The following is a 25,622-nucleotide window of genomic DNA, read 5'->3' on the forward strand; positions in this document are numbered from 1 at the left end:
ATTGGCCTTGGTTTCCAGATGGGCCCTACCATAAATTCCAGCTTTGTGAAGCTCACGAGATTCAGGGTTTGTTGAGAGTGATGTAGTTAGAGATTTTGGTGTGGGCTCTTTTTTTCTTGAGAATATGTTCAAATATACTTTCCTTTCCTAAAAATGTAGTCACCCCCATGTCCTCCAAGATGTTCATGTCTTTCCTTCTTCAGTCGAAAAGAAATGATGGTTTTTGAGGAACCATTTCAGGATTTTTCTCCATATAATGGACTTCATTGGTGCCCCGATTTTGAACTTCCAAAATGTAGTTTAAATGCAGCTTCAAAGGGCTCTAAACGATCCCAGCCGAGGAAGAAGGGTCTTATCTAGCGAAACGATCTGTCATTTTTTTCGAAAAATAAAAATGTGATACTTTTTAAGCACAAAAGCTTGTGTAGCACAGGCTCTGGCATGCGTGTTCACAACACTACGTACTATTGAATTATGTCGAAAGGTCAAGCAGAACTACAAGTGTTTACAAAGCGAACGTGCAAAGACTAAGAAAGTGCAAGTAAGTCAAACGCTGTTTACAAACAAAAAGCTACAACGATGTCGGACGATTCTGAAGTTGTAGGAGAAAATAAGACTTTTTGCCAGAGTACACAGACGATGAACTTAGACGTGATTCGTAGTAGTGATGGGAAGTTCAGATCATTTTCAGCAAAATGAACGAATCTTTTTCTGAGTCATTTCGTTTATTTTAGCAAAATATAATTAAAATGTTACGCGTTACTTCCCTAACACATCGACTGCTTACACAAACGTTGTTCACACTACAAACAAGACAAAACTATAATGCTATAAGAAACAGAAAAGATTAATTTATTGTTTACCTGGGTCTTTAGTCTATGATTAGCTCACCTCACCTCTTATCTGACAAGTTTTCGGGTTTGAGTCGTTTGTTCATCACGTGACAGCCCCATAAGATGAACGAACGACTCAAAAAACCCAAAGACTCGAAACAGGTGAACTAATTCCAGTACAGAACCTAATAGGTTGTTGTACATACGTGACTGAACGAATCACTCCCTGAGACGACTCTTTCTTCCTGAGTCACATTAAAGATCCGTTCAAAATGAACGAATCATTCAAGAATGCGTATTCCAGAGATTGTGCTACACAAGCTTTCGTGCTTAAAAAGTATACAAATTTTTATCTTTTAAAAAAAATGACCGACCGTTTTGCTAGATAAGACCCTTCCTCCTCGGCTGGGATCGTTTAGAGCCTTTTGAAGCTGCATTTAAACTACATTTTGGAAGTTCAAATTCGGGGGCACAATTGAAGTCCATTATATGAAGAAAAATGTTTTCCTCAAAAACCATAATTTCTTTATAACTGAAGACAGAAAGACATGAACATCTTGGATGACAAGGGGGTGAGTAAATTATTTGAAAATTGTTGTTCTGGAAGTGGAATTCTCCTTTAAGGTTTTTGAGGAAAACATTTCAGGATTTTTCTCTATATAGTGGACTTCAATGGTGCCCAGTGGGATAAAGGTCCAAACTGCAGTTTCAATGCAACTTCAAAGGGCTTTACACGATCCCAGCCGAGGAATAACGGTCTTATCTAGTAAAATGATCGGTCATTTTCTAAAAAAAAATACGATTTATATACTTTTCAAGCACAAATGCTCATCTTGCATTAGCAGACTTCACACATTACATAATCAAGTGTGGCCTAGGCGCAAGTAACGTCCCAGTGTTTGCAATGAAAGTCAAACGCCCTTTACAAAAAAGGTAAAACAATGATGTCGGATGATTTTGAAGTTGGAGGAGAAAATGAGATGGAGCACCTACCCTACCTTTTTGAACCAAAGTACACCTACGAAGAACTAACTGCACGTGACCTTTCCAACATGATTACGCAATGCTTGAAGACACACATGCGCATTGTAAAGCTAGTCCAAGATGAGCACTTGCGGTTAAAAAATATACAAATTTCTTTTTTTTTTGGAAAATGACGATCGTTTTGCTAGACAAGTCACTATTCCTTGCCTGGGATCATGTAGAGCCTTTTGAAGCTGCACTAAAACTGCACCTTCAACCCGTTGGTCACCATTGAAGTCCACTATATGGAATGTTTTCCTCAAAAACCTTCATTTCCTTTCAACTGAATAAAGAAGAACATTAACATTTTGGATGACATGGAGGTGAGTAAATTATCAGGTAATTTTTATTCTGGAAGTGAACTAATCCTTTAATGAATATGTTGCTCTACATAACTGTTTAGTTGGCAAATATTTCCTTGTTTTCTCTTCCTTAAACACGAGCTCAAGATAACTGTTTTCGAGATGTTCTCGTACTTTCATCTGCTCTGGGCTTGTAGTTCGTTTGTCTTTCACCCGCTGGTATAAACACAGTCGTCTCCTGCCATGCAACCACACGTTCATCATGCAATTATCATCGCCATGTGTTTTAGAGTCTGTCAGCATACAGTGACGTCATTTCATGTGGTTTTTCACTGATTTGAATGTGATATTTTTGGAGGAAAGTCTCAGTAGTTTAATTAACACTGTCCCAGAAAATGCTAATTAATGTTATCACTAAAACTTACTTTGCTCAAAAGGTCATTTTTGTACTGTACTATATATATTTTTTAAATATATCAATTGTTCTTCCTGTAACAGTGGGCGTGGCCATTTGTAAATTTTATGGGTGTGGCTTCCAGTCTTATCTGCGTTTGGCTATTTTTAGCTGTACAAAACAGCTTGTTTTGCTGATTGATATTCAAAATTGGTGTGTCTTACCATGTTATTTTAATGTATCATTTTAATTAAGAGCACACTGGTTTGTAGTGCAAACAGTTTTACGGTTTACTGCACGTTGTTTTTTTTCTCGTTATTTCCCTATAATGACCTGGAAGTCTCACCCATAGGCTTACTTCTGCAAAAAAGGAGGATATTTCCTCCTACTGTTTTCTCCCAACTTGTTTATTTTCAAATATCGCATGGTTTTGTATTTCTTTTTGGAACAGACTGATCACAGGCCTCACTGATCTGAGCTTATGCACCTCAGTTTTGAAGTAAGCATTGACAAAATTGATTTTTCACTCAAAAACTGAGGTACATAAGCCCAGATCATGAGGCCTTCTACGAATTAGTTCCAAAAAGACATACAAAACTATGCTGACTGAAAGAAAACAAGTTGACAACCCAAGATTTGGTGATAATACAGCATAATGAGAGATTTGCAAGTAATTTAAAAAGTAATTTTTGACCAGAAACACCAAAACAGGTAAAGGATTTTAGCACAAGTGTTAAAAATGCAAGAATGAGCATATTTTTAAATGTTCACTACTGTTCAAAAGTTTGGGGTCAGTAAGATTTTAATGCTTTTATTCAGCAAAGACGCATTAAATAGTTGCAAAAAAGTTACATAAAAAAGTTACAATCTTTTGCATACAAAAGATTTCTATTTTAAGATAAATGCTGTTCTTTTGAACTTTTTATTCATCAAATAAAAAATATATTATGGTTTCCACAAAAATATTAAACAGCACAACTGTTTTAAATAGTTATTACTGTTTTTGATAGCAATAAGACATTTTCTTGATCATCAAATCCGCATATTTCCGCAAGATTTCTGAAGGATCATGTGGCACTGAAGACTGGAAAAATGATGCTGAAAATTCAGCTTTGCATCAGAAACAAATTGCATTTCAAAATATATTAAAATAGAAAACAGTTCTTTAAAATTGTTATAATATTTCACAATATTACTGGTTTTACTGTAGTTTTTATCAAATAAATCCAGCCTTTTGATGAGACATTTTGACCCCAAACTTTTGAACAGTAATGTGTATATACTACCAGTCAAAAGTTTTTGAAAAGTAAGATTTTTAATGTTTTTTTATTTTATTTTTTTTAAAGAAATCTCTGCTGCTCACCAAACCTGCATTTATTTGATCCAAAGTACAGCAGAAACAGTAAAAAATTATATATTTTTACTATGTAAAATATCTGTTTCTGTTTGAACATATTTTAAAGTGTAATTTATTCCTGTGATCAAAGCTAAATTTTCAGCATCATTACTTCAGTCTTCAGTGTCACATGATCCTTCAGAAATAATTTTAATATGCTAATTTGCTGTTCAAGAAACAAATTATTATTATTATTATTATTATTATTATCAATATTTAAAATAGTTGAGTACATTTTTTTCAGGATTGTTTGATGAATAGAAAGATCCAAAGATCAGCATTTATCTGAAATAAAAAGCTTTTGTAACATTATACCGTTCAAAAGCTTGGAGTCAATATAATTGTTTTATATAGAAATTATAGAAATGAATACTTCTATTTAGCAAGGATGCTTTAAATTGATCAAAAGTGATAATAAAGACATTTATAATGTTACAAATGATTTCTATTTCAGATAAATGCTGTTTATTCTAACTTTCTATTCATCAAAGAAACCTGACAAAATTCTGATCAGCTGTTTTCAACATAATAATAATAAATGTTTTTAAGCAGCAAATCAGAATATTAGAATAATTTCTGAAGTTATTTGAAATAGTAAAAATATTTTCAGAAAATATTTGCTGTACTTTGGGTCAAATAAATGCAGGCTTGATGAGCAGAAGAGACTTTTTTAAAAAACATTAAAAATATTACTGTTCAAACACTTTTGACTGGTAGTGTATTTTTGATATTTGTATTTAGAAAAAATGCATGTTTTTTTTTTAAAAAAACTATAGATCACACTAATAGATCAAGCAGTACTCTAGTATTTCATTTTGAACACAGCCTGTGTGTTGTCATCTGTTTGATTCTATGCTCTCTCTCTGTGTCTCTCAAAGGGAGCGTATTTTAGGAGGCAGGAGGTCGCGCTCTGGGGATTCGGGCCAGCAGAACTTCCCTGTGAAGGTGACAGTGGAGGTGATCAGAGATGCTGTCCTGGACTCCCATGGTTTTACTCTCTCATCACAGCACCCCCTGCTGGTCAGGGATGTCACTCCAGGTACACACACACACACATACACGCTTCACGTGGAGTTTGGCTTACGGGACGTGCTAGAGCAGGTTTTTTTTTAAACACAGATTATGATCTAAGCGAAGCCGGGTTTGGAAACTGTCCTGGCTGTACGTGAGAAAATTTGCCCAGAGGAAAGAGACAACACAAATGTGATCTTACTGAGACACCAATAAGATTAATTTGAGACTTCTAAGAAGCTCTGTCCTGCTTCTCAGTTGTTTAAGACCTTCATTTATAAGCTTTTCCTCTGGATGTCTGTGTCTGGAAATCGGCTGCATCAGATTGAATTTTCACCCTCCGTTCTGCTTTGACAGAGATGGTGAAACCGTGAGAAAGGACATGACACTTGAGCTGGTGTGTGTGAGGTTGCCACCTGCTCCTGTGTCATTTATTTAATTCATTATGATGCAGGTGCACAAGCTCCTTCACACATAATATCTGTCTCTCATGCACAAACACACACTGACACAAGCTGATTATATTTATTCTCATTTCTCATTTTCAAACCTGTAAGACCTCCGTTCATCTTCGGAACACAAATTATTTTTAACAAAATCCGAGAGCTTTCTGACCCTGCATAGACAGCAATGCAACTGATACGTTCAAGGCCCAGAAAGGTAGTACGGACATTGTTAAAATAGTAACATAATACACATAATAATGAATAAAACCGATTTCACAAGAAAATAGGCAGAGAATAGCAGGCAAGATTGCCCGTCAACATCATTGCCCTAGTTACATAGACTCAGCTGACATCTTTTTTAATGTCTTCTAGCAAGCCTGCCTATGAATCACAAGCGATAAATCCCTGAATGGATGTTTCCCGCCTTTGTAGCGCGTTTCAAAACTAAATCAGCCACTTATAAGATTCCATTTTAGCCACCTTAGAAGGCAGCTGCCTATACAGAGCAAACTGCACAGCAGCTTACTGGATTTTGCTACAAAGCGATTGTGTGTGCATTCTCTCACACACACACAGTCATTCTGCAGTGCTGACTTCTCTCTTTTTGCAGCAGAAACAGCTGATAAAAGCCCAGAGGGAGAACCTCACAACCCTGCAGCACATAATTATGTGAAAGGAGAAGGAGAGAAAGAGATCTGCCAGGCTTTGGTGGTTGGTTCTGGCAGGGCAAGGAGCCATTGGGGACTAAGGGGATGTTGTCGGGGCAGAAGGGCAGATTGTGTGTGTGTTTATGTGTGTGTGTAGTTTGGCTTAAGGACAAATGAGTGTAAATGGCAGAACAGAGCGGTGCAGAGACAAACAGACTCAGAGTCAGACACTCCATCCACAGAATGCCAGACGTGACATGAATAATGAATTAACAATGCAACTTTCGCAATCACATTGTTGTAACTATAACTTTTGTGCGTAGTTAGGGTTCATGATTTGAACGAATCCATAACACATGTATTGATAATAACTGAAATTGAATTGTTTCTTGAGCAGCAAATCCAGCATATTAAAATGATTTCTGAAGGATCATAAGGAGAAGTCCACTTCCAGAACAACAATTCACAAATAATTTACTCATCCCCTTGTCATCCAAGATGTTCATGTCTTTCTGTCTTCAGTCGTGAAGAAATTATGGTTTTTGAGGAAAGCATTTCAGCATTTTTCTCCATATAACAGACTTCATTGGTGCCCCAATTTTGAACTTCCAAAATGTAGTTTAAATGCAGCTTCAAAGGGCTCTAAACGATCCCAGCCGAGGAAGAAGGGTCTTATCTAGCAAAACGATTGGCCAATATTGACCACTTTTGTATGCTTTTTAAGCACAAAAGCTTGTGTAGCACAGGCCCTAGGATGCGCATTCACGATGCTATGTACTATTAAATCACGTCGAAAGGTCACGTGGAACGTAGGCAGAACTACAGACCCAGTGTTTACAAAGCGAACGTACAAAGACTAAGAAAGTGCAAGTAAGTTTTAAATCCTAATAGGATGTTGCGCATACGCGACTGAACGAATCACTCCCCAAGACGACTCGTTCTTCCCGAGTCACATTAAAGATTCGTTCAAAATGAAAGAATCGTTTAAGAACGACCAATTACTAATCGTGGACGCGCATCCCAGAGCCTGTACTACTCGAGCATTTGTGCTTAAAAAGTATACAAATGTTTATTTTTCTAAAAAAATGACAGATCGTTTCGCTAGATAAGACCCTTCTTCCTCATCTGGGATTGTTTAGAGCCCTTTGAAGCTGCATTTAAACTGCATTTTGGACGTTCAAAATCGGGGCACCAATGAAGTCCATTATATGGAGAAAAATGCTGAAATGTTTTCCTCAAAAACCATAATTTTTTCATGACTGAAGACAGAAAGACATGAACATCTTGGATAACAAGGCGGTGAGTAAGTTATCTGTAAATTGTTGTTCTGGAAGTGGACTTATCCTGTAAGACTGGAGTAATGATGCTGAAATTTCAGCTTTGATCACAGGAATAAATTAGATTTTAAAATATATTCAAGCAGAAAACAGTTATTTAAAAAAAAATATTTCACTGTATAACTGATTTTACTGTGTTTTTTAATATCTTCTTTTTCTTTTTTGCATTTTAATTTACATACCTCACCAGTAGGAAAAGACACATTTTGGCTCAAAGCCTTCTTCAGTGTGTGAACCAAAATAAAAAGATCAAGTGCCGGAAGAGCGCGGTGCGAACAGCATTGTAGAACTGTATTTCTTAATCAAATAAATGCAGACTGGTGAGCATAAAAGACTTTGTGTTTTAAAAACATTTTAAAAATCTGATCCACCCCATACTTTTGATGACCATAAAATCATCCCATTCTTGCATAGTTCCATCACTATAACCTTTAATTACAGTTAGGGTTAGTGATTTAAATAACCCCCAAAAACCAAGTATTAAACTGTGGCACATAACTTAAAGGGATAGTTCACACAAAAATGAAAATTACCCCGTGATTTACTCACCCACAAGCCATCCTAGCTTTATATGACTTTTTTCATTCTGACAAATACAATCGGAGTTATATTAAAAATGTCTTTGCTCTTCCAAGCTTTATAGTGGCAGTGAATGGGTGGTGAGATTTTGAAGCAAAGTAAAGTGCATGCATCCATCATTAAAAGTACTCCACACTAGGTATGTTGCAGTAATCAATATATTGACTTATCGCACAACATATGTACTGTACATGACCTCAGTAATTTTTGGTGACGCAATATATTGGCCATTATATTTACATAAAAATTAATGTCACCTTGTTTTTTTGCATTCCGCTTGGTGTAGTCATCCAAATTTAAAAAATGTTTCTACAAAAAGGTTTCATCAGCAGATATGGCCTTGTTTAGGGATCTGTGCCTTTGTGCATACGGACATCTGACTGCTAAGTAGAGATTGTGTTTTTCAGCAAAAGCGTGTACCCTAAATTTACAGAGAAGAAAGTCAGGGAAAAATCTGTAAATTAAAATATCCCCATAAGTTCTTTGAGCATTTTTCTTTTTTCTACTTTCCGCTTTTTGTTAGAAAATGTTTATTTACTAATTATTCAAGTTTTTTAAATTATCTAATGTTTTAATATTTAATTTCCATGATCTAAATCTTCTTAAGAATTAAAAGTTTGTTTGTCATTTGAAAGTGTGTAGGCCTTCTTGCATTATTATGCCGTCATATTATGATTAGTGGCATATTATATTCAGTGACATAAAATGGTCTTAAAATGACAATAATATTTGTTTATCGCAATTATTTCTGGGTTATCGTGACAGGCCACATGGCTCTAAGGGATTAATGAAGACCTTCTTAAGTAAATTGATGCATTTGTGTAAGAAAAATGCACATATTTAAACCTTTTTATAAATCGTTTCTCTATCGATCTCGCTGTCGTATGCGTTAATGAGAGAGTGGCATTTCAGTGGATGACGTAGTACATGACAAACTCGGAAGTGCAGACAAAAGAGCAAAACAAAACACTGGTCATGAATCAGAAGTACCAAACGAGGATTTGTAAAGAAAAATGTTATAAGGAGAAATATATCGCTTCTCAAAGCCTTTATTAACCTCCTAGAGCTGTGTGGAGCACTTTTTATGATGGATGGATGCACTTTTTTGGGCTTCAAAATCTCAACACCCATTCAATGCCATTATAAAGTTTTTATAAGAGCCAGAACATCTTGTAATATACCTCTGATTGTCTTTGTCTGGAAGAATAAAAGTCATATACATCTAGGATTGATTGAGGGTGAGTAAATCATGGGGTAATTTTCATTTTTGAGTGAACTGTCTCCTTAAATCATGTGGCTTGTAGACAAAGGGTGTGTTCTTTATTTTCTCGTTGATCAGACGTTTTGCTTTTAAGAATGAAGAATATAAAGAAGACATTGACTTACATTGAAGGTACTGTTCGGAATGCATGAAACTAAAGTATTTTAATACTTACATACTGTATGTGTGTGTGTTTATTTGTAGGAGGCCCAGCAGACGGTCAGGTTTTTCCTGGAGATCAGATCCTGAAAGTGAACAATAAAGCCATAGAAGATCTTTCGCCTGAAAACACGGAGCAGATGATTAGGTAACCGATTAGAGAAACGCAGCTAAAATAACTTTGCAGAGTTGATATTGCTTGCCTGTTTCTTGCTCCACTTGTAAATATGATGTTTTCATGTCTTCATGATTTAGTAGTGATGTCATTTTTTTCATGCTTTATGCTCCGCCCTCAGGGATTGCGAGGACTCTGTAACCTTGACGATCCTCAGAAATATGGCGGTGTGTACTGAAGATTCTTCTTCCAATTTGTTGTTGAGTCTGATAGTGTTAGGGTTGGAAATCAAAAACCAGTTCTTATTCAGATCTGGTTTTCTTTTAAATACTGAAAATGAGGAAGGGTTTTGTTCTGGTAATGGTTCTGGATATTCAGCATTTTTTTCACCAGTACAAGTCAGTTCAATTCACTTTTATTTATATAGCAGTTTAAACAATACAGATTGTTTCAAAGCAGCTTTACATTGATAAACAAAAATAACATTATTAATGTTGCAAAGTTCGTCAGCGTGAAATTACTTAAAGTTCAGATGTAAAGCAGCTCTACAGAAGACAACAGTGTCATTGTCCAGCTCAGAATTGAAAGAAATGTCCTTTTTTTGCTTTCAGAATCCCAAGTCTTCGTTCATAACAGCAGAGAAGAGAGCTCGTCTGAGAAGAAACCCCGTTAAAGTGCGCTTTGCAGAAGAGGTGGTCGTCAACGGACACACTCAGGTAAAGCCACACACATACTCAATTCTCACACCAACCCTGGTCTGGATAACACATGGACCAAAAAAAATGGTGTGATGCAGCCTCGTTAGTAGTTTTGTATTGTATTAAAACATGATGAGATACAGTTTTCCTAAGCCACGTTTCATTTATTGTTTCCAGGGAAACTCTCTTCTCTTCCTGCCCAACGTTTTGAAGGTGTACCTGGAGAACGGTCAGACCAAAGCCTTCAAATTTCACAGGACCACAACTGTCAAGGTTTTAGATTTTCTTTTCAGTACCCTATATCAACTTTAGCTTCAACTTTAGTACTGTGGGGTGCAGTGATACTGCAGGGGATACATCAGTTATTGCTTGTTCTTAAACTTATTTGTGACCCTGGACCACAAAACCAGTCATAATGGTTAATTTTTTGAAACTGATATTTATACATCATCTGAAAGCTTTCCATTGATGTATGGTTTGTTAGGAAAGGGCAATATTTGGAAGAGATACAACTATTTGAATATCTGGAATCTGAGGGTGCAAAAAAATCAAAATATTGAGAAAATTGACTTTAAAGTTCTGAGCAATGCATATTACTAATCAAAAATTAAGTTTTGATACATTTACGGTAGGAAATTTACAAAATATCTTCATGGAACATGATCTTTACTTAATATCCTAATGATTTTTGGCATAAAAGAAAAATCAATAATTTTGACCCATACTAAGTATCATTAGCTATTGCTACAATATACCCTTGCTACTTATGACTGGTTTAGTGGTCCAGGGTCACATTTTTCAAATTTCGATACATTCTTTCTTTATTTTTTAAGACATTTCACTAACCTCCAAAATCCAGAATGACTTTGTGTGGACATTACACTCTTCAAAATAAAGATTCATTATTCGTATCTGTGGTTTAACATCCACGAAACCTTTCCATTACTCAAAAAGTTGGGTTCTTTGAAATATTAAAATATTTTTTCACTACGAAAAAACTTCTTTCTTAGTAAACTGTTTACTGAAAAGTTCTCTTGGGAACCTAAAATGGTTGGCATTGCTGTGAAAACCCTATTTTGGAAGCTTTATTTTTATTGTAGTATTAAAGTTATCTCTGTGTGCAGGATATTGTGTTGACTCTGAAAGAGAAGCTGTCCATTCGATGTATTGAGCATTTTGCACTGGTGCTGGAACAGCAATATAACATCACCAAACTACTGCTGCTGCACGAGGAGGAGCTCATACAGAAGGTAACACACTAGCTGACTAAAAGTAGCAATGCTATTAACTTGAATATATTTTTTTTCGAGATACAACAGTAGCTTGGATACATTCAAAATAATGGCAAGCATTAAGAAGCAAACTTTTCCAACAATAAACATAGCACTATATTTTGCACAAGTGAGCATTAATCAAACACATTACCTAAAATGCCTTTCTCTCAGTAAGCATGGGATGTCTGATTCATATTTCCCTTATAGTACACTTACATCCCGGAGACGTCTATCTGACGTCTGCATTTACATCTGCAAGACGTATTTTTTAAGTGTGTTTCCTCATCTGCAATATAGGACATCTCCTACCAAATGTCAAATAGACATCTATTAGATGTTTTTAATAATGTTTAGAATGTATGTAAAACTGACATCTTACAGACGTCTGTCAGATGTTTGTACACAGCAGATGCTTGCCAGATCAAGAGATCTTTAACAGACATCTTGCAGACAAAGATGTGCTATCTGGGTTGTGTATTGGTTAATCTGGACAGCTCATTTCAGTCAGCTAGTTCGAAAAAGCAATTCACTGATTCTATCCATCATCATTCTCTAAGTCTATTTTTTGATCTATACAATTACTATTAATAACTTAGTTTTGATCTGTTATAAATTACATCTAATATAAATCTAATATAAATTACTAATATTAATTAATGTTGTCACCCGCATTGTTCACATTGTGCTCTGATTTTGAAAATAAATAATATGCTAATTATCTCATGATTTGCCAGTAGTTTGGACTATGGGCTTAAAAATCTATCACAACAATTTCTGGTATTACTGCAATAAAAATATATATGACGATAATTCTGGGAGTCCAGTTTTTTTAGAGAAAGTATTATTTTTCCAATTTTTACCCCAAATAGAGCATAACTGAGTACACACGAACAATGCAATGACTGTTTAATTCACTGGAAGCTGTACGGCGCCCTTGCGCAGAAACTAAACATATGCTTTATAGCAAAGTAGTTGTACTGATGACGCTCCAGGAATCTCTAATCCAGTTATCGCTGTAGCTGAATAAAACGTAGATAGAGAATATTTAACTGAAGAAACTTGACGATAAACATACGATTGCTATAATATATGGTTTGTCTGTGTTCTTCAAGCAATCTTGGGTATTTTTATAAGGATAAAATATATTTATAATGCCATGCTAATCGACATAGCTTTTATAATACTATAAAATAGTATGATTTCTGCCTCATTCTGTGATTTGAAGCCACGTCTCATCGCAAAAAGTTATTTAAAACACTCGACTATGTTATGAAGTTGATTTAGAGAAAAAGCATGTCAATAAATGATTTCTTTGTTGGACAACAGGTTTGTAAACAGACTCATATACATGCAAAACCGTATTGCACACGTGCTACTGTAGACTTTATCATTATTATCGACTAATACTAATTCTTATCATGGGGAAAAAAATGTACACGCATATATCGCAAACGATAAGATATTACCCATCCCTACTTTAAGGGTCTTGACTACCTAATTTTTCTGTAATCTAAGTCAAGTGTTTAAATCATCTGAAACATGCTACCACTTATATTCCAAAGTAGTTATAATGTGCAAAACGCATTTGAGTGAGGAGAAATAAAATACAAGTTTATAGTGTGTATGGTGTTTGGAAAAATGTAATGTACCAGTATTTTACATTATTCTGAAAGTAAATACAAAATGTGACTTATACATTGTAACTTGGCTGTGTTTTTTGTTCTCACAACAATGCAGTTTTGACAGTCAGGTATGATGTATTGTCAGAAAAATACTGTAGTTTATTTGGGAAAACCTTGCAACTTGCTAAGGCAAGTGTTAACGCATACATAAAGTATGTAAACATGTATAAATGCATAAATATATAAATATTAATATATAAGCATTGCATGTATAAACATAAAGCATTGTTTCTCTTTCAGGTGGTACAGAAGAAGGATTCCCATGACTACAGGTGTCTGTTCAGAGTCTGTTTCATTCCCAGAGACCCAATGGACCTCCTTCAGGATGATCCTGTAGCCTTTGAGTACCTCTTTCAGCAGGTAACACAATATGATTTTGTACCGCTAAAAAAAGTGGAGTGGAAATAAAGCAAAGCTTTAAAGGGATTTTTTTACCCAAAAATGAAAATTCTGTTATTAATTACTCACCCTAATGTCATTCCAAACCCATAAGACCTTCGTTCATCTTTGGAAAACAAATTAAGATTTCAAATTACGAACACATTAATTAAGATTTTTTTGAGAATTTTCTGACCCTGCAAAGACTCAACTACCATGCATCATGGTACTCTCATGAAAGAAATTGTTGAATAAAGCTGTTGTTTTTGTTTTCTTTGTGCACAAAAGTATTCTTGTAGCTTCATAAAATTACAGTTGAACCACTGATGTCACACGGACTATTTTAACTACCTTACTACCTGTCTGGGTATTGAATGTGGTAGTTGCATTTCTGTCTATGCAGGGTCAGAAAAGCTCTCGGATTTCATAAAAATATCTTAATTTGTTTTATGAAGATTTGGAACAATATGAGGGTGAATGGTATTTTCATTTTTAGGAGAACTATCCTTTAAAGACTGTGCATCGGTGTATCAAAGTTGTAGTAATTTTGTTGGGTGTTTTGTCATTTTTGTTTTTCATTTTTTCCATTAAGTAATGTCAAGATGCTACCTCAGCAACCAGCTAAAATGAAATAATTTTTTCATATTTATTTATGTTAGATTTTTATTTAGCTTCAGTTAATGTTTATTTAATTTCAAGTAAGGAAAACGTTTTATATTGGTATAGGTTTAGTTAACTTAGTTACATAACCCTGGTGTGTATGTGTGTGTGTAGAGTGTGGGAGATGTGTTACAGGAACGCTACGCCGTGGAGATGAAATGTAACACAGCGCTGAGACTAGCTGCTTTGCACATGCACGAGAAACTGGCAAGCTGCGGACAGACGACGAGAGCATCTGTTAAGAGCATTGTGTAAGAGTGCACACACACACACTCAAAAGTACTCATGCTACATTACAAAACAGACATTTAATGTGTGTGCGTGTGCATGTGTGTTAGCAAGGAGTTTGGTTTAGAGAGCTTCATCTCTCCCACTCTGCTGAGGAACATGAGAGAGAAAGACCTGCGGAAAGCTCTCAACCACCACATGAAGAAGATTCAGTCGCTGCTAGAACCACGACAGAAGGTGTGTGTGTGTCTTTTAAATGTTTGGACTATATCTTTTAGGAAAGTATTGAACTATATATCCCTATAATCAGAAAATAATTGAATTTTTTATTTTATTAATTAATTTAATCGCAGTTTATGAATTATTATGGATGATTTCCTATGGAGAAAATTATTGGACTTTTTACCTGTTGCACCCTATTATTGCTGGTTCATTTGTCATACTGCAAATGGAGACTGAGTCAAGTAAAGTGCATTGCATTGTGCTTTAGTTACACCCTGCACATTTTAAGAAATCACATCTGGGTTTTCTATGCCTTTTCCTGTTCTTGTTTTTCTCAACTCAATCATAATGAAAATCTATTTGTTTGTTTTTTTCCATTTTCCTCTCTCTCATGCTTTCAGGTGATTTCTGTGTCTCAGGCCCGGTTGGCCTATCTGACCCAGATGGCGGAGCTGATTTCATACAGCGGGAGAAGCTACAACGCCACCATGCTGGTGAGAGAGTTGTGTCCATCTGCCATGTTTATCACAAATAACAAACAAAATCTGCAGGGCACAGATATGTTCCGTTTATTTTCCTCTCTCGTCTGGTGGCAACCATTTGTTTTTTGTTTTTTTTAGATAATGTTATGCTGGATAAAATCTTGTCAAGGAAATGAATTTAAGCATGTTATATAAGATGGCTGTTCTAGGGAGCCAGAGATTTGGATAAAATAGCAGCATCTCTTGCAATGACGTGTAGCCTGAGACTGATTCGTTTAAAAGAAGTGACTCATAAGATTCACACAGGACCATTTTAATGATCCTCACTTAAAGGGAACACCGGGTATTAAAACTTGTATGGCTTAATATAACATAAATGATGTCTCTTACTGAAATATGTAGTAGAAAACTCTTTATATTATGTTTTACGTTATTTAAAAAATCCACATCGTTAATATATCCACATCGTTAAAATAACATGCATTTTGTATGATCTCTCTTATTTTGTTAAAATTATTCACATTTTCACAGATTCTGCAAAGGGTTCCCAAACTTTTGCAAGCCACTGTATATACATGTTTTGGATTATGGGGAGTGCCATTATTTCGATCGCTTTGATATTTCACTCTGTGAGCTACTGGCGCTACCTGTTGCTATATTTACCACAGCACAACTCCCAAACACAAATACAATACGATCTCACATTGTGCAGCTTTTGTAATTTAGAATGACAACCTGTCTTTGCTACATTTAAAGATGCCTGTGGACAAATAAAACTAAAGCACAACTCCCTGAAACAGTCAAATACAACTACTTGAGCTTACAAAGGCAGAGACAAGAAACGCTAGATGCCATCCTGACAGGATGTAAACATGTTGACTCTTGTCATGATGCAGCAGCCACTGAAGGATATTCTCAGTGTGGATTTCACTTGATATCTGGGAGTGTTTAGACTCCTTGTGGGGATAAATTGATATTACGGCATTTGATTTAAGCCTACGCTTATATCCATCGGCATCGTTGTGTTGCGGTAAAAATAGCAACAGGTAGCACCAATATCTCACCGAGTGCAAACATTTCACGTCATCGAATTAATGGCACCCCCCACAGTCCAAAATATATATAAAATTATGTGGATTTTTTAAATAACATTAATCTTTCATGAGTTTTCTACTACATATTTCAGTAAGAGACATCATTTACATTATATTAAGCCATACAATCTTAATTCCCGGGGTTATGGTTGTATTTCCTTGGTAAGACTAAGTCAGATTGGAGGAAATGTGTGTTACAGTTGCAGGACAGGGAGTCGCTGGTGAGTTTGCTGGTGGGAGCGAGATACGGGATCAGCCAAATACTAAACCACCAGCTCAACATGATCTCCACCATCATTGACTTCCATTACATCACCCGAATAGAGGTGCTCTCAGAGTCCGACAGAGTCAGCATGCTCAAGATTTACCTGCAGGATATCCAGGTGTGTACATGTCAGATTAAAATAAACACAGTTAAAATGCTGAAACTGTACCTTCAGGACATCCAGGTGTAGATAAACACCCAGGCACAGAAATATATTTTTCCTCTCTCTCTCTTTATCTGATCATCTCTTTCTTCCAGCCCATAGCCCTGTTAATGGAATCGGTAGCAGCTAAAGATCTGGCCTGCCTTCTGGCTGGATACTGCAAACTGCTGGTGGACCCCAATATCAATGTGTTTCGCTGGGGACCCAGACCTAAAATGCGACGCATTCCGGCAGAAGAAGGTATGAGATTAGGGAAGGTTGTGTCTTTAGAGATGTAATGAAATGTCTTTTTTGTAAAATTTCAGTTATATCATCAATTGTGTTGGTTATGCATAGGGTACATTTCTCGGTGTGGGAGTGATTCAGAAGACAGCTCGGAGGATGACTACGCAATGGAGGGACTGCTGGACACTCAGCTGTCAGAGGACACTATGTCCACTCATACAAATGACGGCACAGAGGAAGGAGAGGAAATCGAGGGTAAAAGTGAAGCAGAGGCAGAAAAGGTCAGAGTGATTGTTACGCATACCTTTTTAGAGGACGAAATAGATGAGGTGAGCAAGAGAGAGTCTGTTGGAGATGAGGATTACGCCATGACAATGGATTCCCTTTTGGAGACAGGATGGTACACGGACCCTCGAGTCAACAGCAGCTTCTCCAGTTTGTCCAGTAACTCATTAAATGCGCTGGAGGAAAGTATTAAAGCAGCCATTGGTGGGCTCGGAAATATGGATGTGTCTCTGGAGGAGAAACCCAGTTCTGGCGCTTCGAGTCTGGATGTCCACCACCCTTACCTCATGGAGGTGCCAGAGCGTTTAGATGAGAGGGGCAGTTCAAACAAACTCAGACGACCTTCAGACCTGGCCTACGATAATCACTCAGGTCTGTGCTTCTCAGAGCTCTCCCAAATGTCTGATAGCTTGCCAAGCCCACCTGCGGCCAGCGACGATGCATTGAGTGAGGAGGATGAGGATGATGAAGCAGGAGACAGCGGAAAAGACGGTCGCATTTCCGCCATGTCCGCGGAATTTGAGGCTGTGTTAGCCTCTTGTACCCCTAATAGCATAAATGCTAAATTAGCAGGAGTGAACTTTCAGGAACTCTTCACCAGGATTCACAACCATCCAGCATGTAGACAGGAGGAAAAGGCTTTCCACAGAAAAAGACAAATGAAGCTAAACAACAGGGACCATCTTCAAAATTAATAGCGCAATCTGTGCTGATGAGAGCTTTGCCCTCAAATGTCTCTGAAAAATCAAAGGACTCCAGAGAGAGTTGTTCAGAATCTGAGGATGAGTTCTTTGATGCCCAAGATCGATTTACCCCTCCCATCACAGACCAAGGCCTCGCAGGTCAGTGAACCGTCTATTTTTACCACAAAACATTTGTGCATGCCATAAAAGAATGTTCCAGGTTCAATACAAGTTAAGCTCTATCAACAACATTTATAGCATAAAATCATTACCAGACAAACGTTCAACAGGTCCTCCCCCGAAAAACATTAGCTAAAATCACTGTAAAGCACTTGAAATGAAAGCTAACATGGCAGAAATATAAAGCTTAGTACTTTTAGCACTTCTCATTTAAAATGTGTATTATTTCATCTGTAATTTATTTTACAGTCATGTTTCTTGTATCCTTGTGCATGTCAGTGTAGCAGGGTTTACTGCCTTTAGATGGTCATGACATAGGTTGGAAATATTGGATATAAATTTATTAAGCAAAAAGTAAGTTACACTTCCCTGTTTACTTGCATTGTAAGTACCTTACTGCAATTTTTGCTTTAAAAAAAGGTGGAATTAGTCAAAATAAGTTTTTGAAGGTAATCAACATGTTGCTGATAATTCTTAAAGGATTAGTTCACCCAAAAATGAAAATTGGTCACCCCAGAACAATATTAAATTTTGTAAAAAGGGACATAATAGGTGCCCTTTAAAGGGATAGTTCACCCAAAAATTAAAATGAGCCCATTATTTACTCACCCTCCAGGCATCCTTGGTGTATATGACTTCCTTCTTTCAGACGACTCCAATCAGAGTTACATTAAAAATTATCCTGGCTCTCCTAAGCTGGCAATGGCACTTTTTATTATGGATGGATGCACTTTACTGTTGACTTGTTTTAGACTGTTAAAGAGAAACAACCGCCCATTGCCTCGACAGAGCTATATACACCTAGGATGCCTGGAGGATGAGTAAATAATGGGCTCATTTTAATATTTGGGTGAACTATCCCTTTAAAGGGCACCTATTATGTCCCTTTTTACAAGATGTAATATTGGTCTCGGGTGTCCCCAGAATGCATTAGTGAAGTTTCAGCTTAAAATACCCCACAGATCATTTATTACAACATCTGGAAAATGTCATTTTTGGGGCGTGCCTAAAAAAGAGCTGTTTTGGTGTATATCACTTTAGATGCACCGTCTTCAGAAAAGGGCATAGCGTATACATCTCTGTTATGCATATGTTCAGAAATAAACTACTGGTAGAAGCTGGTGTTCAGCCGTACGTATGAGAAGTTAAACACAATGAAAGTGGGGCAAAATTGAACAACGTTACAGAGCTTGCGCTGCGCTGACCTGTCATCGGCTGACTCGATAGCGTAGGGAGGATGTGTTTGCTAACACCACTGAACTAACACAGCAGCCCAAACTCATCTCACCAGCGTGGCGCCAATCAATTAAAATACTTCCAATAACGTATGCACACAAATATGGTTAAAGCGTTAGCTAAGCACTATAGCACAATGACATTCACAAAGTATGGATTAAACTGATTTGCGCAGACATAGGTACCCTTTAACATGTATTGAACCTAGAATATTCCTTTAAAATGTTAAATATCTAGGTTTTCTTTCAAATTATGTACACGTCTCCCTCTTATTCTTTTGCAGAGAAAAGCTCAGAGAAAAAACGTCCTTCATTTAGTGACCTTAAGGTCAGTGTGGAGAAGACAAAAGCTCTGGAATCCAGAGACAGCAAAGAGAAGGACAGCGCCGCACCAGAGAACCTCAAAGAAAAACCTTCTCTTCCCAACCATTTCACCCCTGCAATCCCTGAAACTAAAAACCCTGAATCGGAGGTCCATCAGCCCTCACTGATTTTTCTCCCTAAAACTACACCTGTGGAATCTAAATCGTTCTCTGCAAACCACTCCACGGGACAGAAAGCCCAGCACTGCAATGGAGACATCCCTGGCCGAAATCCACACCTATCATCACAACTTCTAGAGATGGAGCCAGACACCATGGAGTTTAAACCAGTCACAGGGCCTGGACCACCAATGTCTTCCTCATTAATTACAGCTGTACGCCAAGCTACCTTTCCCCAACAGACCGTAGCAGATCCAGAGACTGTTCAAAATGGACTGAGACCACAAAATGGTCCTAGACCACAAAATGGAATATCTGACCAGGTTCCAGCCAGTCTAGAAAAAGAGACTACTCCAAATCATGTTGATCTTGAAAGACTTGATTGTCAAGATATTAACCAAAATCGGAAAGAGCCAACAAATGCCAAAGGAATACCTGAATTTGGGAAAATAACAGCAGACGGCAAGAGTCCTCTACAACAACAGTCATCAGATTCTCTTGAAACCAGAAAATCAGAAAATAAAGTGCCCCAGATAAACACAAAGCCCCCAATACCTCCCAAGCCATCATTCATTGGTTTACAGCCATCCTCAAAGGCAGTTAATGCCCAGTCACGAAAACCTGAGGAAAAGACAAAAGTTCCCCCCAATGGTCTTTCTCTACACCCCTGGTCTCAGAGAAATGGTACCAGTACCTCCCCACTCTCTACACTGAGTAAGGGTGTTTCTCAAAGTCATGAGAACCTAAGAACTGAACTAAAGACTGAAAGCTCTACAGTCAAACCGACAAGTGCTTCAACCACTCCTACCCCATCTCCATCTCCCTTACCTTCTCCTTCAGTTCAATCTGTAAATATAGTTCCTGAAGATTCAGCTCAAACTGGGACTAGCTTCCCCAGCAGAACAGGCTCGTCTGGACGTCTATCTGCCACAGCCTTGCGGGGAAAAATTCAGGATATGCCCTGGTACCTCACCCGTTCCCAAGAGATCTTGGGGACAGTAGCACTCAGCAACACTATTTCAGGCAATAAGGCAACCATTCCAACAGATGTGAATCATGAATCCAAGAAGGTATCACCCAAGGCCACTTCAGTGCCATCTTTGATTAACTGGAAAGAGAAAGATGCTGAAGTAGTCATTGTGAAGCTCAAAGATGGACCTGAGGAACTGACCCCAACTCCTGTGAAAGACACCGATGGGAAACCTCCAACATCGTCAAGCCATCCTAACCTAATGCAGAAATTGTCCACAGAAGCTACGGAGTTGCACTGGCATTTTGGGTCCTGCAAGTCCGAACAACCTCAGTCAAACAAAGGCAACCCTTCAGAGATTCGACTCGACAATGCTCCCTCTCTATCCGCAAGTCCTTCCCATCGTGATGCATGTGGCTGCCATACCGTCTATGCCAACTGTTTCAGCGGAGATACAGAGGACAACTGCAGCTTTGATGATGATCTGACTGTTTATGAGTTCTCACGTCGAAACCAGATCAGTAACCCACCTCAACCCACCCCGGTTCCTCCACCTGCAACCCTCTCTGGTCCCTCTCCAAATGTTCTCTCCCTACTTAAAGATTCTCCTCGTCCCCTATCCTCGTCTTCAGAACTCAGTCCACTCCTGGTCCCACCTAGACCTCTGGAATCTCTGCCACTAGACCACGGACTAATGAATAATCCGCTCCGCTTTCTGCAAGGCCACCGTTATGTTACCGGTCAGAAAGGTGCAGGTCTTAAAGATGGCTATGCCTGTTTGCAGCGAGATATTGATGAACTTCTTTTAGTTTTGAAGAAAGGACCTTCTGCGGTATACCCTCCAACCCACAAGGGGGAATGCGAAAACGGCAATGTGAATGGGAATACGCTTTCAGAAACAGAGAGATGCCTGGTTCAGGCTGAGGCACGGAGATTGGCATCAGGATGTCAGAGAGCCACACGGGTAGGATGGGCACCTGACGATGCTCTTCTATCCCTCGGAAACAGCTTTGGAGCTCTAGTACAACTTACCTCAACCTGCATGCGAGTTCCCTGTTCAGACTGCGGAGGCTGTCATGGTGATATTGATGCAGATGAGGCCCTGAGCAAGCTTGAGGAGATTGTGGACCTGTATAAGGAGTTTGTAGGTGCTGTACAGACAACAAGGGAGGGCGAAGGTGTCAGGCTCTTAGCCAAGCAGTGTACGGTTCTCATTTCAACCGTCTTCTCGCTAACACAACTGTTTCGGACACGGACCCCAGACATAGACAATGGAAATGTACCTCTGAACTTTTAAATTTCACCTTCCGTCACCCTCTTAAGGGACTGCAGAGTGCAGGCATAGAATTGTACTTAAAGTAGCGATGCCTTTCAGGCATCTAAAAACTGATTGTGTGCTGGCACACAAGAATAATAGTAAGTGCCGTGAACGTACACACACAGTTAGCAAACTAACATGTCAGAACTGTTATATGTTAACCTGTTTGTCTTGCCAAGTCTCCCTATAAACGTACTGGAATTATGCATTCAGACATAGCTATTTTCTAACAGTTCTTTAATTCCTGATGTATTTACAGTCTGTAGTCTGTATTTATTTTTTACATACAGTATATGCGCACCGTGGTTTCTAACCTACTATATCTGCATTTTGTTTGTTTTATGTTTTTTTGGGTATATGTGAATCCCTACCTCTTGCTCTAATAATTGAGATAAACAGTGTTATGAAGCTTCACTTGTTTTCATGTTTAGTTTAGTCATGCTGCTCTTTACAGATTGAAGGAACAAAGTGAACGGACACTCCACTAACCCCTAACAATAGATGCTGGGACAAACACTAAGAAGCCCAAATACGTATGCAGTAACGTTTCACTGGACTATCCAAAGGACTTTCATTTCATTTTGTCCATGATACCTTTCTGGCTATAGAATGAGAGTTGATGGCAATTGAAGTGTGGCAGTTTGCCATTTTTGTACCTGTATGTCGGCGTGTCAAGTTTGGCTTTTGATGTTAGTTTTTATATTGGCCTATCAGCTGACTGTTAACCACAGAGATCGGTGTGGTCCAAAGACATTATAGCACAATTGGGTCGTGTTTACACAACAACGATGTCACCACGTTACTGTAGCACCCTGTAAAACCGATCCCAATGATAGCCAAACCACACAATTTCTCACTCGTCTGTCATTTTTGACTATGCAAGCATCACGATTTGTATCCAAATTTTTCCACGTATTATACTTTCTTACATTTTATACATATTAATACATAATTTTCAATTTGTTATGAATCACTAATATTTCACTTTAGAGGACTTCCCTGACAAACCTAGGCCTTATATTTTATCTTGGAAGATCGTTGTGAAAGTTTGTTCGATTGCGTTATGCACATGCAGCGTGTATATTTATTTTACCTTCTGTTTATGTAAACAAAAGGTTCAGTTGGAAATGTTTTTCTTCCACTTTTGTAAGTGGTGAACAGCACCATATTTAGTACACATTAAATACGTCACTCATTAGTGTAAATCATCTTTGAGAAAGGCCAGAAACATACTCCATGCGAGTACGTGAACGCAAACGCTTCTATCGAAACCAGCTGAATTTCATTGCGTAATGTGCAACAGTGCCAGTTACGTTGCCTCCTAGAGCTGTCACTAACAATTAATTTGGTAATCAAGCAATCGGTCAATTATTCAGACAATTAATTGAGTAATCAGATAATTGTAGTTAATTTTTTTGCAGTAATAAAAATAGACCTCAGTGAACAATAGACTTCAAAATTATTTAAAATATATATCAATGAGACAATAATTAGTTCAAATAAAGTTTCAAAAGCAAGTAATTATATGGTTTTATTGAACAAAACTGTTAAAACACAATGTATTAAACAACAGAACTAAAGTACATTACGCACAGTGTTGCCAAATCTGTCATTTTCCAGCGAAACTGGGCTACGTTTATACTGTTGACACGGGTTGTTTTTTAGTCGAAACCCCATTTTCCCTGAAACGCGATTGGGCTACTTTTGAGTACCAAATGGGCTTGTTTTATTATGCAGACCTGGCAACCCTGATTATCCATTATAACAAATGACTGCAAGATCTAATCCTTGTTTAATATTGACTAAACAACATTTAAGTCAAATTTCCACTTAATATTTAATATATGGCCATTTCTTTTCAACAAAAGTGCTATAGCCACTGCAATTTCTTGAATATGTGGACAACAAAATGTGTAAACTCTCAGAGCGAGGGTTTGAGCATTATAAATTATTTACCTTACAAATACACACATGTAAAAGATAACTGTTTGTGTAGAGCAGCATTTACTTTGAACGGAGCCACTCTGAGCCACACATACCTAACCTACACGAAAGTAAACAATTAAAGTGCATATATTACAGCAGCATCACATATATTTAATTGAATCATAGCATTTGTGAATTTACAATAGCATTATGCTTTTTATTATTTTTAAATGGGTTTAATATATCATGTAGCCTTGGAAAATAGCCTATATTGTGTTTTATGGATTGTCGTCCATGGAATGCGCCACTTCCAGTATATTAACACGGGAAAATTGTAGGCAAGGATTTTTTTTTAAATTGAGTACTTCTAAAGGAAACTCTATCACATCTTTGAGTGCTAAGTTTGTTTGAAACTGCACAGTTGCAATACATTGTTCAAGCCTTGCATTACTGTACTTGCATAGAGTGTTTCTGGTCTAAGAATGCCAATTATGAATTTGGCTGTCATATTCACAAAAAATATGATTGAGGAGATCATCAAAGACCTACGCTTTGAAATTTGAGTACTTGATTCAGTTGCCGTTTGTTCCTGATCTCAGACCAGCATTTTGTGGTGTAACAGTCAAGGGTGTTACAGTCAAATTCTCACTGGCTGTTTCTAGATCAGGTTCCAAAAGGCAACTTCCACCCACAATACATAAAAAATTAAATCGCCCAGATCACATGACCAACTTGAGGTCAATGGACGGATTATGACATCAGTCTTGTTCTAAGTTACTCGACATTAGAGAAGTGCTTCCAGATGGCAAGAATAACACCCATATTGGACACATCCCTCCCAGTAAACACACTGCCAGATTGTGGTTATCAAGTCAGAAAGCTAGTTCGCATCAAGAGCAAAGTCATGAGAAGAAGAAAGACAAATATGTAAATCTGTTATTATTCAGTCTTTTCACAGGAACAATTTTCATATCGAACTATCAAAGAGCAAACATATTTCTGTAATAAATCTTCCTGTCAAATGAAGGTTCTAAGAACGATGAAGACCAAAAGGAACTGTCATTGCATCTGTAGCAAATATGAAGCAAAAACTGCTTGTAAGGACCATGTGTATTGAGCCGTTGTATGCAGACGATTGTTTCAAGTGCACAAAATAAAATCTTAAATGTGGCTGTACGTGAATATGAAGGCAAACATCTGAATGAAATGAGAAGGGACAATCGAGAGTATGTTTTGCATTCCCTCTACTGTGTTCATGATAATAAAGGTTTGATTTTGAATGACATGCTATGGAACTAACGCAGCTTTTGTGTTGTGTTTTCATTTTCTTAACTGTTTCTTACATCTCGTTTAAATATGAACATGAATGTTTTGTCCAACAGTTTGATTTCTAGTTTAACACACCTACTAAAACACTCAATTGACAATTAGTCTGTATTTGCTTTTAAGGTTGCTGGAGGAGATTACAGATTAGGCCTAGGATTAAACTCAACCGAAATCTTGACAGTTCAAACTGAGGGAATGATGGGATTGTGGTGGAGCTGTTTACTGGCAGACACGCTCGCTGTAATCTGTGGCTTTTCAACAGAGGGAGTGACTAGTTAATCTAGTGACACTGACATTTATGTAGCTTTTTCTCTTTTTAATTGTGAATGTCATTAGGAAACTC

At 37.5% G+C, this 25,622-nt stretch overlaps 1 protein-coding gene across 1 annotated transcript in view; it reads left to right on the forward strand.

Moving 5' to 3' along the window:
- The window catches only part of frmpd1b (FERM and PDZ domain containing 1b), a 50,804-nt gene extending 25,568 nt beyond the window's left edge, over window positions 1-25,236 (forward strand). The window contains 15 exon segments of the mRNA XM_051127398.1: window positions 4,827-4,987; window positions 9,434-9,536; window positions 9,685-9,730; window positions 10,115-10,219; window positions 10,379-10,474; window positions 11,326-11,451; window positions 13,398-13,517; window positions 14,310-14,446; window positions 14,534-14,660; window positions 15,047-15,139; window positions 16,422-16,604; window positions 16,745-16,889; window positions 16,986-17,851; window positions 17,854-18,001; window positions 19,542-25,236. Of these exon segments, the coding sequence (XP_050983355.1) occupies window positions 4,827-4,987; window positions 9,434-9,536; window positions 9,685-9,730; window positions 10,115-10,219; window positions 10,379-10,474; window positions 11,326-11,451; window positions 13,398-13,517; window positions 14,310-14,446; window positions 14,534-14,660; window positions 15,047-15,139; window positions 16,422-16,604; window positions 16,745-16,889; window positions 16,986-17,851; window positions 17,854-18,001; window positions 19,542-22,006 (4,921 nt within the window). The 3' untranslated portion in view covers window positions 22,007-25,236.
- Window positions 25,237-25,622: the final 386 nt, after the last annotated feature.

This window comes from Labeo rohita, chromosome 14 (assembly GCF_022985175.1).
Source record: "Labeo rohita strain BAU-BD-2019 chromosome 14, IGBB_LRoh.1.0, whole genome shotgun sequence".
NCBI classification, from domain to species: Eukaryota; Metazoa; Chordata; class Actinopteri; order Cypriniformes; family Cyprinidae; genus Labeo; species Labeo rohita.